We start from the raw sequence: 16,580 nt of genomic DNA, 5'->3' as shown, positions 1-16,580 counted from the left end.
TTTTTTTGGGCCTCACAATGTCATAAAAAACGTCATAGTATAGTATGCCGTTTTTTTCGGGCAAAAAAAGTCACAATTTTTTTGGGCCTCAAAATGTCATAAAAAACGTCATAGTATAGTATGCCGTTTTTTTCGGGCAAAAAAAGTCATAGTATAGTATGGCGTTTTTTTCGGGCAAAAAAAGTCACAATTTTTTTTGGCCTCAAAAAGTCATAAAAAACGTCATAGTATAGTATGGCGTTTTTTTCGGGCAAAAAAAGTCACAATTTTTTTGGGCCTCAAAAAGTCATAAAAAACGTCATAGTATAGTATGGCGTTTTTTTCGGGCAAAAAAAGTCCAAATTTTTTTTGGCCTCAAAAAGTCATAAAAAATGTCATAGTATAGTATGGCGTTTTTTTCGGGCAAAAAAAGTCCAAATTTTTTTTGGCCTCAAAAAGTCATAAAAAACGTCACAGTATAGTATGGCCTCAAAAAGTCATAAAAAACGTCATAGTATAGTATGGCGTTTTTTTCGGGCAAAAAAAGTCAAAAAATTTTTTGGCCTCAAAAAGTCATAAAAAACGTCATAGTATAGTATGGCCTCACAATGTCATAAAAAACGTCATAGTATAGTATGGCGTTTTTTTCGGGCAAAAAAAGTCAAAATTTTTTTGGGCCTCAAAATGTCATAAAAAACGTCATAGTATAGTATGCCGTTTTTTTCGGGCAAAAAAAGTCAAAATTTTTTTGGGCCTCAAAATGTCATAAAAAACGTCATAGTATAGTATGCCGTTTTTTTCGGGCAAAAAAAGTCACAATTTTTTTGGGCCTCAAAATGTCATAAAAAACGCCATAGTATAGTATGGCGTTTTTTTCGGGCAAAAAAAGTCACAATTTTTTGGGGCCTCAAAATGTCATAAAAAACGTCATAGTATAGTATGGCGTTTTTTTCGGGCAAAAAAAGTCAAAAATTTTTTGGGCCTCAAAATGTCATAAAAAACGTCATAGTATAGTATGCCGTTTTTTTCGGGCAAAAAAAGTCAAAATTTTTTTGGGCCTCAAAATGTCATAAAAAACGTCATAGTATAGTATGCCGTTTTTTTCGGGCAAAAAAAGTCACAATTTTTTTGGGCCTCAAAATGTCATAAAAAACGCCATAGTATAGTATGGCGTTTTTTTCGGGCAAAAAAAGTCACAATTTTTTGGGGCCTCAAAATGTCATAAAAAACGTCATAGTATAGTATGGCGTTTTTTTCGGGCAAAAAAAGTCACAATTTTTTTGGGCCTCAAAATGTCATAAAAAACGTCATAGTATAGTATGGCGTTTTTTTCGGGCAAAAAAAGTCACAATTTTTTTGGGCCTCAAAATGTCATAAAAAACGTCATAGTATAGTATGCCGTTTTTTTCGGGCAAAAAAAGTCAAAGTTTTTTTGGGCCTCAAAATGTCATAAAAAACGTCATAGTATAGTATGCCGTTTTTTTCGGGCAAAAAAAGTCAAAATTTTTTTGGGCCTCAAAATGTCATAAAAAACGCCATAGTATAGTATGGCGTTTTTTTCGGGCAAAAAAAGTCACAATTTTTTTTGGCCTCAAAAAGTCATAAAAAACGTCATAGTATAGTATGGCGTTTTTTTCGGGCAAAAAAAGTCCAAATTTTTTTTGGCCTCAAAAAGTCATAAAAAACGTCATAGTATAGTATGGCGTTTTTTTCGGGCAAAAAAAGTCCAAATTTTTTTTGGCCTCAAAAAGTCATAAAAAATGTCATAGTATAGTATGCCGTTTTTTTCGGGCAAAAAAAGTCATAGTATAGTATGGCGTTTTTTTCGGGCAAAAAAAGTCACAATTTTTTTGGGCCTCAAAATGTCATAAAAAACGTCATAGTATAGTATGGCGTTTTTTTCGGGCAAAAAAAGTTAAAATTTTTTTGGGCCTCAAAATGTCATAAAAAAGGTCATAGTATAGTATGCCGTTTTTTTCGGGCAAAAAAAGTCCAAATTTTTTTGGCCTCAAAATGTCATAAAAAACGTCATAGTATAGTATGCCGTTTTTTTCGTGCAAAAAAAGTCACAATTTTTTTGGGCCTCAAAATGTCATAAAAAACGTCATAGTATAGTATGGCGTTTTTTTTTCGGGCAAAAAAAGTCAAAATTTTTTTGGGCCTCAAAATGTCATAAAAAACGCCATAGTATAGTATGGCTTTTTTTTCGGGCAAAAAAAGTCACAATTTTCTTTGGGCTTCAAAATGTCATAAAAAACGTCATAGTATAGTATGGCGTTTTTTTTCGGGCAAAAAAAGTCATAGTATAGTATGGCGTTTTTTTCGGGCTCAAAAAGTCAAAATTTTTTTGGGCCTCAAAATGTAATAAAAAACGTCATAGTATAGTATGCCGTTTTTTTCGGGCAAAAAAAGTCCAAATTTTTTTGGGCCTCAAAATGTCATAAAAAACGTCATAGTATAGTATGCCGTTTTTTTCGGGCAAAAAAAGTCCAAATTTTTTTGGGCCTCAAAATGTCATAAAAAACGTCATAGTATAGTATGGCGTTTTTTTTCGGGCAAAAAAAGTCAAAATTTTTTTGGGCCTCAAAATGTCATAAAAAACGCCATAGTATAGTATGGCTTTTTTTTCGGGCAAAAAAAGTCACAATTTTCTTTGGGCTTCAAAATGTCATAAAAAACGTCATAGTATAGTATGGCGTTTTTTTCGGGCAAAAAAAGTCATAGTATAGTATGGCGTTTTTTTCGGGCTCAAAAAGTCAAAATTTTTTTGGGCCTCAAAATGTCATAAAAAACGTCATAGTATAGTATGCCGTTTTTTTCGGGCAAAAAAAGTCACAATTTTTTTGGGCCTCAAAATGTCATAAAAAACGTCATAATATAGTATGGCGTTTTTTTCGGGCAAAAAAAGTCACAATTTTTTTGGGCCTCAAAATGTCATAAAAAACGTCATAGTATAGTATGCCGTTTTTTTTCGGGCAAAAAAAGTCCAAATTTTTTTGGGCCTCAAAATGTCATAAAAAACGTCATAGTATAGTATGCCGTTTTTTTCGGGCAAAAAAAGTCCAAATTTTTTTGGGCCTCAAAATGTCATAAAAAACGCCATAGTATAGTATGGCGTTTTTTTTCGGGCAAAAAAAGTCACAATTTTTTTGGGCCTCAAAAAGTCATAAAAAACGTCATAGTATAGTATGGCGTTTTTTTCGGGCAAAAAAAGACAATTTTTTTGGGCCTCAAAATGTCATAAAAAACGTCATAGTATAGTATGGCGTTTTTTTCGGGCAAAAAAAGTCACAATTTTTTTGGGCCTCAAAAAGTCATAAAAAACGTCATAGTATAGTATGGCGTTTTTTTCGGGCAAAAAAAGTTAAAATTTTTTTGGGCCTCAAAATGTCATAAAAAAGGTCATAGTATAGTATGGCGTTTTTTTCGGGCAAAAAAAGTCAAAATTTTTTTGGGCCTCAAAATGTCATAAAAAACGTCATAGTATAGTATGGCGTTTTTTTCGGGCAAAAAAAGTCAAAATTTTTTTGGGCCTCAAAATGTCATAAAAAACGTCATAGTATAGTATGGCGTTTTTTTCGGGCAAAAAAAGTCACAATTTTCTTTGGACTTCAAAATGTCATAAAAAACGTCATAGTATAGTATGGCGTTTTTTTCGGGCAAAAAAAGTCATAGTATAGTATGGCGTTTTTTTCGGGCTCAAAAAGTCAAAATTTTTTTGGGCCTCACAATGTCATAAAAAACGTCATAGTATAGTATGCCGTTTTTTTCGGGCAAAAAAAGTCACAATTTTTTTGGGCCTCAAAATGTCATAAAAAACGTCATAGTATAGTATGCCGTTTTTTTCGGGCAAAAAAAGTCATAGTATAGTATGGCGTTTTTTTCGGGCAAAAAAAGTCCAAATTTTTTTTGGCCTCAAAAAGTCATAAAAAAAGTCACAGTATAGTATGGCCTCAAAATGTCATAAAAAACGTCATAGTATAGTATGGCGTTTTTTTTCGGGCAAAAAAAGTCATAGTATAGTATGGCGTTTTTTTCGGGCAAAAAAAGTCACAATTTTTTTGGGCCTCAAAATGTCATAAAAAACGTCATAGTATAGTATGGCGTTTTTTTCGGGCAAAAAAAGTCCAAATTTTTTTGGGCCTCAAAATGTCATAAAAAACGTCATAGTATAGTATGCCGTTTTTTTCGGGCAAAAAAAGTCACAATTTTTTTGGGCCTCAAAATGTCATAAAAAACGTCATAGTATAGTATGGCGTTTTTTTCGGGCAAAAAAAGTCACAATTTTTTTGGGCCTCAAAATGTCATAAAAAACGTCATAGTATAGTATGGCGTTTTTTTCGGGCAAAAAAAGTCACAATTTTTTTGGGCCTCAAAATGTCATAAAAAACGTCATAGTATAGTATGGCGTTTTTTTCGGGCAAAAAAAGTCATAGTATAGTATGGCGTTTTTTTCGGGCAAAAAAAGTCAAAATTTTTTTGGGCCTCAAAATGTCATAAAAAACGTCATAGTATAGTATGGCGTTTTTTTCGGGCAAAAAAAGTCATAGTATAGTATGGCGTTTTTTTCGGGCAAAAAAAGTCAAAATTTTTTTGGGCCTCAAAATGTCATAAAAAACGTCATAGTATAGTATGGCATTTTTTTCGGGCAAAAAAAGTCAAAATTTTTTTGGGCCTCAAAATGTCATAAAAAACGTCATAGTATAGTATGGCGTTTTTTTCGGGCAAAAAAAGTCATAGTATAGTATGGCGTTTTTTTCGGGCAAAAAAAGTCAAAATTTTTTTGGGCCTCAAAATGTCATAAAAAACGTCATAGTATAGTATGGCGTTTTTTTCGGGCAAAAAAAGTCCAAATTTTTTTGGGCCTCAAAATGTCATAAAAAACGTCATAGTATAGTAAGGCGTTTTTTTCGGGCAAAAAAAGACAATTTTTTTGGGCCTCAAAATGTCATAAAAAACGTCATAGTATAGTATGCCGTTTTTTTCGGGCAAAAAAAGACAATTTTTTTGGGCCTCAAAATGTCATAAAAAACGTCATAGTATAGTATGGCGTTTTTTTCGGGCAAAAAAAGTCACAATTTTTTTGGGCCTCAAAAAGTCATAAAAAACGTCATAGTATAGTATGGCGTTTTTTTCGGGCAAAAAAAGTTAAAATTTTTTTGGGCCTCAAAATGTCATAAAAAAGGTCATAGTATAGTATGGCGTTTTTTTCGGGCAAAAAAAGTCAAAATTTTTTTGGGCCTCAAAATGTCATAAAAAACGTCATAGTATAGTATGGCGTTTTTTTCGGGCAAAAAAAGTCAAAATTTTTTTGGGCCTCAAAATGTCATAAAAAACGTCATAGTATAGTATGGCGTTTTTTTCGGGCAAAAAAAGTCACAATTTTCTTTGGACTTCAAAATGTCATAAAAAACGTCATAGTATAGTATGGCGTTTTTTTCGGGCAAAAAAAGTCATAGTATAGTATGGCGTTTTTTTCGGGCTCAAAAAGTCAAAATTTTTTTGGGCCTCACAATGTCATAAAAAACGTCATAGTATAGTATGCCGTTTTTTTCGGGCAAAAAAAGTCACAATTTTTTTGGGCCTCAAAATGTCATAAAAAACGTCATAGTATAGTATGCCGTTTTTTTCGGGCAAAAAAAGTCATAGTATAGTATGGCGTTTTTTTCGGGCAAAAAAAGTCCAAATTTTTTTTGGCCTCAAAAAGTCATAAAAAAAGTCACAGTATAGTATGGCCTCAAAATGTCATAAAAAACGTCATAGTATAGTATGGCGTTTTTTTTCGGGCAAAAAAAGTCATAGTATAGTATGGCGTTTTTTTCGGGCAAAAAAAGTCACAATTTTTTTGGGCCTCAAAATGTCATAAAAAACGTCATAGTATAGTATGGCGTTTTTTTCGGGCAAAAAAAGTCAAAATTTTTTTGGGCCTCAAAATGTCATAAAAAACGTCATAGTATAGTATGCCGTTTTTTTCGGGCAAAAAAAGTCACAATTTTTTTGGGCCTCAAAATGTCATAAAAAACGTCATAGTATAGTATGGCGTTTTTTTCGGGCAAAAAAAGTCACAATTTTTTTGGGCCTCAAAATGTCATAAAAAACGTCATAGTATAGTATGGCGTTTTTTTCGGGCAAAAAAAGTCCAAATTTTTTTGGGCCTCAAAATGTCATAAAAAACGTCATAGTATAGTATGGCGTTTTTTTCGGGCAAAAAAAGTCATAGTATAGTATGGCGTTTTTTTCGGGCAAAAAAAGTCAAAATTTTTTTGGGCCTCAAAATGTCATAAAAAACGTCATAGTATAGTATGGCGTTTTTTTCGGGCAAAAAAAGTCATAGTATAGTATGGCGTTTTTTTCGGGCAAAAAAAGTCAAAATTTTTTTGGGCCTCAAAATGTCATAAAAAACGTCATAGTATAGTATGGCATTTTTTTCGGGCAAAAAAAGTCAAAATTTTTTTGGGCCTCAAAATGTCATAAAAAACGTCATAGTATAGTATGGCGTTTTTTTCGGGCAAAAAAAGTCATAGTATAGTATGGCGTTTTTTTCGGGCAAAAAAAGTCAAAATTTTTTTGGGCCTCAAAATGTCATAAAAAACGTCATAGTATAGTATGGCGTTTTTTTCGGGCAAAAAAAGTCAAAATTTTTTTGGGCCTCAAAATGTCATAAAAAACGTCATAGTATAGTAAGGCGTTTTTTTCGGGCAAAAAAAGACAATTTTTTTGGGCCTCAAAATGTCATAAAAAACGTCATAGTATAGTATGCCGTTTTTTTCGGGCAAAAAAAGTCATAGTATAGTATGGCGTTTTTTTCGGGCAAAAAAAGTCATAGTATAGTATGGCGTTTTTTTCGGGCAAAAAAAGTCACAATTTTTTTGGCCTCAAAATGTCATAAAAAATGTCATAGTATAGTAAGGCGTCAAAATCGGCCAAAAAAAGTCATACTTTAGTATGGCCTCAAAAAGTCATAAAAAACATCATAGTATGGTAAGGCGTCAAAATCAGCCAAAAAAAGTTATACTTTAGTATGGCCTTATGAAGTCATAAAAAACGTCATAGTATAGTACGGCATCAAAATCGGCCAAAAAAAGTCATACTTTGGCGTGGCCTCAAAATGTCATCAGAAAACATCATAGTATACTAAGGCGTCAAAATCGGCCAAAAAAAGTCATAATTTGGTATGTCCTCAAAATGTCATAAAAAACGTCATAATCTAGTAAGGCGTCCAAATCGGCCAAAAAATGTCATAATTTGGTATGGCCTCAAAAAGTGCCAAAAAACCTCGTAGTATAGTAAGGCGTCAAAATCGGCCAAAAAGTCATACTATAGTGATCCTCACTGCTGAAACCTACAATTCCCCCCTTGATTCAAAACTTGAGAGCCCTGCTTTTGTCAGCTTCTTTTTTCCAAGGTTGTAAATGAACTGGAGCTAAAACACACACAACAAAAAAAAACCTTAAAATTCTATAAGGTAGATAGAATTTATTCATTATTTTACATCAGCTATACAGTTAATGTGGACAGATGAGTGGAGCACGACACTGTGATGCACCAGGGCAGCATCACCTGAAAAAAAATTTTGACCTCAAAAAGTCATAAAAAACGTCATAGTATAGTAAGGCGTCAAAATCGGCCAAAAAAAGTCAAAAAAATTTTTGACCTCAAAATGTCATAAAAAACGTCATAGTATAGTAAGGCATCAAAATCGGCCAAAAAAAGTCATACTTTAGTATGGCCTCAAAATGTGCCAAAAAACGTCATAGTATAGTAAAGCGTCAAAATCGGCCAAAAAAAGTTATACTTTGGTATGGCCTCAAAATGTGCCAAAAAACGTCATAGTATACTAAGGCGTCAAAATCGGCCAAAAAAAGTCATACTTTAGTATGGCCTCAAAATGTGCCAAAAAACGTCATAGTATACTAAGGCGTCAAAATCTGCCAAAAAAAGTCATACTTTGGTATGGCCTCCAAAAGTCATAAAAAACGTCATTGTATAGTAAGGCGTCAAAATTGGCCAAAAAAAGTCATACTTTAGTATGGCCTCAAAATGTGCCAAAAAACGTCATAGTATACTAAGGCGTCAAAATCGGCCAAAAAAAGTCATACTTTAGTATGGCCTCAAAAAGTCATAAAAAACGTCATAGTATAGTAAGGCGTCAAAATCAGCCAAAAAAAGACATACTTTAGTATGGCCTCAAAATGTGCCAAAAAACGTCATAGTATACTAAGGTGTCAAAATCGGCCAAAAAAAGTCATAATTTGGTATGGCCTCAAAAAGTCATAAAAAACGTCATAGTATAGTAAGGCGTCAAAATCGGCCAAAAAAAGGCATACTTTAGTATGGCCTCAAAAAGTCATAAAAAACGTCATAGTATAGTAAGGCGTCAAAATCGGCCAAAAAAAGTCATACTTTAGTATGGCCTCAAAATGTGCCAAAAAACGTCATAGTATAGTAAAGCGTCAAAATCGGCCAAAAAAAGTCATACTTTGGTATGGCCTCAAAATGTGCCAAAAAACGTCATAGTATAGTAAAGCGTCAAAATCGGCCAAAAAAAGTCATACTTTGGTATGGCCTCAAAATGTGCCAAAAAACGTCATAGTATACTAAGGTGTCAAAATCAGCCAAAAAAAGTCATACTTTAGTATGGCCTCAAAATGTGCCAAAAAACGTCACAGTATACTAAGACGTCAAAATCAGCCAAAAAAAGTCATACTTTAGTATGGCCTCAAAAAGTCATAAAAAACGTCATAGTATAGTAAGGCGTCAAAATCGGCCAAAAAAAGTCATACTTTAGTATGGCCTCAAAATGTGCCAAAAAACGTCATAGTATAGTAAAGCGTCAAAATCGGCCAAAAAAAGTCATACTTTGGTATGGCCTCAAAATGTGCCAAAAAACGTCATAGTATACTAAGGCGTCAAAATCGGCCAAAAAAAGTCATACTTTAGTATGGCCTCAAAATGTGCCAAAAAACGTCATAGTATACTAAGGCGTCAAAATCTGCCAAAAAAAGTCATACTTTAGTATGGCCTCAAAAAGTCATAAAAAACGTCATAGTATAGTAAGGCGTCAAAATTGGCCAAAAAAAGTCATACTTTAGTATGGCCTCAAAATGTGCCAAAAAACGTCATAGTATACTAAGGCGTCAAAATCGGCCAAAAAAAGTCATACTTTAGTATGGCCTCAAAAAGTCATAAAAAACGTCATAGTATAGTAAGGCGTCAAAATCGGCCAAAAAAAGACATACTTTAGTATGGCCTCAAAATGTGCCAAAAAACGTCATAGTATACTAAGGCGTCAAAATCGGCCAAAAAAAGTCATAATTTGGTATGGCCTCAAAAAGTCATAAAAAACGTCATAGTATAGTAAGGCGTCAAAATCGGCCAAAAAAAGGCATACTTTAGTATGGCCTCAAAAAGTCATAAAAAACGTCATAGTATAATAAGGCGTCAAAATCGGCCAAAAAAAGTCATACTTTAGTATGGCCTCAAAATGTGCCAAAAAACGTCATAGTATAGTAAAGCGTCAAAATCGGCCAAAAAAAGTCATACTTTGGTATGGCCTCAAAATGTGCCAAAAAACGTCATAGTATACTAAGGCGTCAAAATCAGCCAAAAAAAGTCATACTTTAGTATGGCCTCAAAATGTGCCAAAAAACGTCATAGTATACTAAGACGTCAAAATCAGCCAAAAAAAGTCATACTTTAGTATGGCCTCAAAAAGTCATAAAAAACGTCATAGTATAGTAAGGCGTCAAAATCGGCCAAAAAAAGTCATTCTTTAGTATGGCCTCAAAATGTGCCAATAAACGTCATAGTATACTAAGGCGTCAAAATCGGCCAAAAAAAGTCATACTTTAGTATGGCCTCAAAAAGTCATAAAAAACGTCATAGTATAGTAAGGCGTCAAAATCGGCCAAAAAAAGACATACTTTAGTATGGCCTCAAAAAGTCATAAAAAACGTCATAGTATAGTAAGGCGTCAAAATCGGCCAAAAAAAGACAAAAAAATTTTTGACCTCAAAATGTCATAAAAAATGTCATAGTATACTAAGGCGTCAAAATCGGCCAAAAAAAGACATACTTTAGTATGGCCTTAAAAAGTCATAAAAAACGTCATAGTATAGTAAGGCGTCAAAATCGGCCAAAAAAAGTCATAATTTGGTATGGCCTCAAAAAGTGCCAAAAAACGTCGTAGTATAGTAAGGCATCAAAATCGGCCAAAAAGTCATACTTTAGTGATCCTCACTGCTGAAACCTACAATTCCCCCCTTGATTCAAAACTTGAGAGCCCTGCTTTTGTCAGCTTCTTGTTTCCAAGGTTGTAAATGAACTGGAGCTAAAACATTTTATAGCATTAAGACACACACAACAAAAAAAACCCTTAAAATTCTATAAGGTAGATAGAATTTATTCATTATTTTACATCAGCTATACAGTTAATGTGGACAGATGAGTGGAGCACGACATTGTGATGCACCAGGGCAGCATCACCTGAAAATATAGTGTTACAACACCTATAAATACCCAGTGGTGTTATGACATTATATCTCTTAGAACAACAGCATTGAAAAATGTGATGATGACCTCTAATTATTACTTTCTGTTTTTGTCAAAATGTGGAAGGAACAAATTTTGCTTTGCCGTCAAGAGTGAGATACAGTACGAGGTGACAAGGAAGGCTTTAGATCTCATCCACAAAAGGTGTTTTTATGAGGTTGCCGCTGGAGGCCATGGTTTTCTTTCCTGACACAAATTTCTTGGCAGCCTGGAAACAGAAAACAGAAAATATAACACTATTAATAATTACAAAGCACATCTGTCATTACAAGAAAAATTCAACTGATTCAATTGCTAATGCAAGACTACATTCCTTCTTAACCATCAAAACAATAACTGACAAGAGCTAAATGTCTTACGTTGGCCACATCAGACAAGGAGACATTGTCAATGTTTTTGGAGATTTCCTCAGGGGAGCGGTAGGAACCGTCGGCCAGAGCCTGAGTGCCCATGGCCTCCAGAAAACCCTCTGAGGTCTCCAGAGACATCAGGAACTGCCCCTTCAGTTGGGCCCTGAAGAGTAAACAAAGATGAACCCGCCATAAGCCACAACAGTGCGAAGTAGGAGAGGAAACCATTTTAGCATTTTTTTCTTCTGAGTGTAAAACACAAGGGTAAAAAAAGGACATCTTATCCTTATCATGACACGGCCATGGTATAATCTGTGGCTTAGTTAGTTTTTTGTGTTTTTTTTTTTTAATTGTTTTCCCGTTTCCAATCTTTATGCTAAGATAAGCTACGCAGCTACTGGCTCCAACTACACATTTACTGTACTGATATGAGAGTGCTGTAGATCTTCTCACTGTATACCTGACTGCTTATTGGCTTCATACTTCACACTCACATTCTCAGTCAGGTGTTATGGAGATAGTAAATCCATATGTCAATACAGTAGTGGTAGCATGACCTCATCTCACCCACATAATTTTATTCCAACTGCTAACCCAATTTTAGGGTTTATTTTCAATGGAAATAGAAATATAACGTTTTATCAGGTAGTCAGTGAGTCTTACTTGGCCCGGGTGAGGTCAGCAGCTGTGACTCCGCCATCAGCAACAGCCTTCACCTGGGCAAGAGCAGCCTTAATCACCTGGAGAGAGGACAGAGGTCACATCAAGACATCTTCCTGTTTTTTAGTGGTGATAAACAGTCTCCTGTCACAACTATCAGATACTCACATCACCAGCAGCTGCAACCTGGGAAATGGTGTAAACCCCAAACAGACCAGAGTCAGAGTAGCTTGCATTGAAAGCACTGACCTGTGCAGAAAGAACAAAGTTGCAGTTATGATGAACAAATCTGTAGAGAGGATGTACTGTATGTGGAGTTTTCATGATAAACATGCATATACTCCTCTGTCGGTACTGTCATATTTGCATTTTGAGCCAGAAAATTCTCTGATGTGAAACTGTTTCACAAGTTTCTATTAAGAACTGACAGCCACTCACATCAAAGGGGTCAGCAGTTGCCTTCGCAACACCCTGGACCAGCTTGTTGGAGGCATTGGATCCCCTCTTGACATGTGGACCAGCTCCCAGTAAGTGCTGCAGCACACTGAAGGCCAGAGCCTCGTTGGTGCCCGCTGCTGCTGACTGGCTCACCACCGCTGAGTGCACCAGACTGCTGATGCTGGCCAGACGGATCTCACCTGTAGAGGGGCAAGAGGAGTCAAGACACGGAAGAGTAATGTTCTCTGAGTAATTTCCTTCTGTTGGAAGTTCTAAAACTGTAATTCACTAGTGTGTGTTTCAGCTCACCTCCACGGTACTGAGCTTTGGCCCCTGTGGTGCCTGCTCCACTGCGGATGTTGAGGAACTGCTCTCCAACTTGCTTCAGCACAGCATGGTCAATGCCTGGAGGAAAGATAAACACCATCAACTTCATTATCTTCTAACACTGAGTATGTTACTTTAATGTCCACCTCCATTAGGAATTCCCTTACCAAGTCCCACAAGAGCCATTCTTGCACTTGTGAAATTGTTCTGGACAAACTGGTGCAGCTGGAGGAAAACGCAAACGTTAGAAAAAAGGGTTTAAATGGATGTTAACATTATCAGTCTTAAAAGAACAAATGCTGGAAAAGCACTCACATGTTCAGCCTGGATGTTACCAACCATGTGGTCTGGGCAGTACAGAGAGTTACAGAGGGCGTTCTTGTAGGCTGCTTCATGCAGACCTTCAACCACAGCTGCAAAAGGACAGAAGGAGGCATGATGATTTACTGACAATGTGTGATGTCTTTTTAACTGATAGACCATGATATCTGTCTGATTGGTGGAGACTCCCACAAAACAGTGATCAGATGTGGTGCACTTCTATAATGCCATCTATTTTCATCAGTTTAAGTAAATGAGTGATTTTTGTGGGAATTAGACTTCTGATGAAGTTAGATGATGCCACTTCACAAACTAGATGCCTGACTGGCTTAGCTGAAGAAGAATAACGGAATTAAAACCTGTGGGGTATTCCAGTTTTAATCCACCAGTGAAGGACTTTTCTGACATGTACAGTCTATGACTCAAACAATGACTATGAGCTTTTTCACAACATTTTACAACAACATTTTTACGGTATGCTCTGCAGCGTGGAGGTGGGAATCAAAAGAAAGCTCTAATCAACCAATCCACCAGTGAAGGACTTTTCTGACATGTACAGTCTATGACTCAAACAATGACTATGAGCTTTTTCACAACATTTTACAACAACATTTTTACGGTATGCTCTGCAGCGTGGAGGTGGGAATCAAAAGAAAGCTCTAATCAACCAATGTGGACATACAAATCTAAAAAAGGAATTGGAATGAGGTCCAAATAAAGACCCTACCTATCTGAGTGTTCTGTGCAGCCTGGGCTTTGTCCATCTTCACTCTGGGTGTGAGGTCTGACACCTCCCACGGCCGGAACTCTGGGGCTGTGGTCACATTGATCAAATACTCCATCACTGTGTCGCTGCAGACCAATAAAAAGGAGAAAGAAAAACGTTAGTGATATCCTGCACTACATTAACAGAAAATCAAAGCATATCTTCAGAGTGTATGCACAGTCTTCACTAAGCTGTCATTGTCTCGTCAAAATCTGCCTGTAGAAACTGATGTCAGTTCCAGCTGACCTCTGCTACCGTTCTTTGTGAATAAGCAAATCACAGGTGTTTTCCATTCTACGAGAGTACTGATACTCAAACATGCCTTCTTCCTGTACTACAAATATGAAACATTTTTATCACAAATCTGTGTTAATTTATAACTGATGTACATGCAATATAATCACACCATTGGTATTATTAAAAGACTTACATGTCATTTCTCAAGCAGTCGACGGTGTAGATCATGTTCTCTCTGGTTGAAGTCACACTGCAGAGAAACACAAAGATGGAGGTAAGAATGCAGAAACCTGTGTACAGTGGTTTGCTGTAACCTTTCTTTCTGGGTTACTGACCTCAGGCTGCCTCCAACTGCCTCAATACCACGGCATATCTTGAAAGCTGAAGCTCCTTTGGTTGTCTGGAAAGTACAAAAATGCCCATCAGCACCAAACTCAGTATTCACGCTCCAGGTATAAATTAGGTACATCATCGCTCTTGCGCTATATAGCTAAAATACCATATTAAATTGGCACTAAAAACAGATCTGAACTCCTACATGCACAGACTAAGTATAGACACATAAAAGACAGCTGTGAAGTGAACAATCATACCAGGTTGGAGGCCAGCCGGAGGAGATGGGTGACCCCTTGGTTGTCAGGGGTCTCATAACGGCAGCCCGCCTTGACAAATACTCCGATCTTGGAGGCTGGAGAATAGTTCTCAAGTGAGGCGATCACCAGTCCACTGGGCAGTCTGGTCACCTGAACAGATGAACAGATACATAGATGTCCATGTCCAAGTACTGACAGATATTTAGGTACAACATACCAACTAAGTTCAATCCAGAATAAACCTTAGTTTATATTTTAAAGTGTCATCTAAGACCATTTGGGCATTCAGTTTGGAGATTCGACATTTTATACTCAACATAACATGAGACGAGACAAAGCATAAACAAAATGTGTTGTCAATAGCCAAGTTGTATCTTCATTCTCAGGCCCCAAACCACACTGTCTGGACAATCCAACCCAAGACAGGTCTCCAACACAGCGACCCTCATCACTCCCCAACATACATGAACATCCTGGTAGGTGTGGGCAGCCCCTGGAGAGAGCTTGATGCCAGCCAGGGGCTGGGCAAGGGACTGGTCTGCTCTGGCAGCCACATAGAATCGTCTCTGTGGAGAAGAAAGAGAAGTCAACAACCACTGACCTGCACATCCTGCGGCTGAAACTTAACATGTTCGGCGGCCCCAGTGAACTCCACCTTACGGGCAGCCTGGGCCGCATAAAGCCTCGTCTGGAAAAACAGAAAACATGGGAAGGCAGAACATTACAACTAATGTGTTGCTGGCTTGCTGACTGATGCAAGGGCAGTGTGAAAGGAAAATAAAAGTAAATCTGAGGTATGACTGTGGCTGTGAAATGATGCAATCTGTGGCTTTAGATCTTCTGGACATGAAAAAACAAATTATTTACAAAACAAAACCAACTCTTCATTTTGTTACAGTTATTATAGTAGACCACACAAACATCTCATAGAAAGTCTAGAAACTGGTCTTGAACTCATTTAAACAGCTGCCAAATAATGAGGACTGGGACTGTTATCTGTTCTGGAGCTTTCAGTTAGATCATGTGGTCTACATGATTTCCCTGGATAAGACGTCCATTAAGCACTTTGGAAAAAAAAATGAAAATTTGATCGACAACTGGGCAAACTCCATCTGCTGATAAAAATCATGTGACATGATCAAAAGCTTCCAGCTTAGCTACTAAATGGACCTTGCAGTCTTTTACACTACATGATATCTGACAATATTACCTCCTGTCTAAGGCCTTTTACAAATGCAAAACAAGTTGAAATTTGTTTTAGCTCTATAGAAGTATTTCAGTCAGCACATTAAAAGTCATTAAGATTGTCCTACAGATTTCGATCAAATAAGTAACTCATCAAGAATTTGATCAAAATATATTTGAAAATAATAATAATAATCATAGAGAGCTCTAGATTTTGAAATGAAATTATGTCTTTCTCCCTGCACGAGGTTCGCTCTGTTAAAAAAGAAAGAACTGTTTATTTTTTGGTTTGATTTAGTTGTACATTGAAAATAAAAGCATCAACTACTGCACAATAGAGAGACGGATAGATAATTAAGTTGGCTATCAGTGCAATCAGACTTAAAATAGAAATGTGAGGTAAGAGAGCCGCATTAGCTGTGGAAGGGAGGATGCCAAATCAAGTCTACAGAAGCAAGAAGATAGCTCCCACTTCTCTTAAATGTTGAGCAGGTTAAGCTAAACAGTTTTGTATGCCTTGGGTTGAGTAAATTGAGTTTAGCATTGGTTTACGATTACTGCGACTGGACTTTTAATAGTGTACCGCTATCAGTCGGTTCAGTGTTGGTGAAACACGGTTATGTCAGGCTTCAGCTTCCTCCTGTGCTCCTGATCGCAGCTTGCCCGGACACGACCCTGAGTTTTTAAACCGTCCCACAATCACGCAGAGTGAAACGGACGACTGGTGCGTCTAAAACTGTCCCGACACACAAATAATAAGACAGATTTGCTAAGCTCTTACCGATAGCTGACTGATTCCCCGAATCCCCTTCATCTCTCTCTCCTTCAATCAGGACGATGAAGCAATATGGCCGGCTTCAAAGTGCCCTACCCAGAATGCCCCGCGCGTACCCTGCTAGCAAAAGTACCGGGGAGTCAATGAGAACGCGCCCCCTGTTGCCATGGAGGTGAAACAGCATGAGCAGCCACATATTCACAGTTACGTGTTTCAAATCGTAATTCTATTTTCAGGATTTTTGTTATTGTTACAGCTTTTCTTATTTTTATTGTTTTATATTATTGTCATATTGTTGTTACAGTATATGAGTTCCAGAACGAAAATATGTGTATTCTTTCCATTTTTTTATTGTTAAAATCAATATTTAATATTTAATGTATTTTTAAAATAAGATT

General features: G+C 36.5%; 1 protein-coding gene across 2 annotated transcripts; it reads right to left on the bottom strand.

Moving 5' to 3' along the window:
* Positions 1 to 10,365: 10,365 nt before the first annotated feature.
* On the bottom strand, positions 10,366 to 16,290 carry LOC121175717 (cytochrome b-c1 complex subunit 2, mitochondrial). 2 transcript variants are annotated; one of them, XM_041029536.1, is made up of 14 exons: positions 16,189 to 16,290; positions 14,824 to 14,910; positions 14,223 to 14,372; positions 13,965 to 14,029; positions 13,823 to 13,879; positions 13,354 to 13,478; positions 12,621 to 12,718; positions 12,473 to 12,530; positions 12,288 to 12,383; positions 11,979 to 12,178; positions 11,709 to 11,789; positions 11,544 to 11,620; positions 10,890 to 11,043; positions 10,366 to 10,738 (listed from the first exon to the last, which is right to left on the bottom strand). In XM_041029536.1, the coding sequence occupies exons 1-14, from the start codon at positions 16,219 to 16,221 to the stop codon at positions 10,655 to 10,657; spliced, it is 1,365 nt and encodes a 454-aa protein (XP_040885470.1). In that variant the 5' UTR covers positions 16,222 to 16,290; the 3' UTR covers positions 10,366 to 10,654. The 2 variants fall into 2 exon arrangements, with proteins under 2 accessions (XP_040885470.1, XP_040885469.1); XM_041029535.1 differs by lacking the exon at positions 14,824 to 14,910 and adding an exon at positions 14,687 to 14,788 and having other exon boundaries at positions 16,189 to 16,274.
* Between the last annotated feature and the right edge of the window lie 290 nt (positions 16,291 to 16,580).

Source organism: Toxotes jaculatrix, chromosome 21 (genome assembly GCF_017976425.1).
Source record: "Toxotes jaculatrix isolate fToxJac2 chromosome 21, fToxJac2.pri, whole genome shotgun sequence".
NCBI lineage: Eukaryota > Metazoa > Chordata > Actinopteri > Toxotidae > Toxotes > Toxotes jaculatrix.
The sequence above is the reverse complement of the archived record's forward strand: the minus strand, read 5'-3'. Positions and strand labels throughout refer to the sequence as shown.

Excerpts from the sequence above, each read along its gene's own strand:
- LOC121175717 (XM_041029535.1), bottom strand. The coding sequence starts at position 16,221 with ATGAAGGGGATTCGGGGAATCAGTCAGCTATCG. Across the intron at positions 14,373-14,686 it reads ACACCTACCAGGATGTTCAT|GTGACCAGACTGCCCAGTGG; the intron begins GTATGTTGGGGA and ends TCATCTGTTCAG. Across the intron at positions 10,739-10,889 it reads CCTTGTCTGATGTGGCCAAC|GCTGCCAAGAAATTTGTGTC; the intron begins GTAAGACATTTA and ends TTCTGTTTCCAG.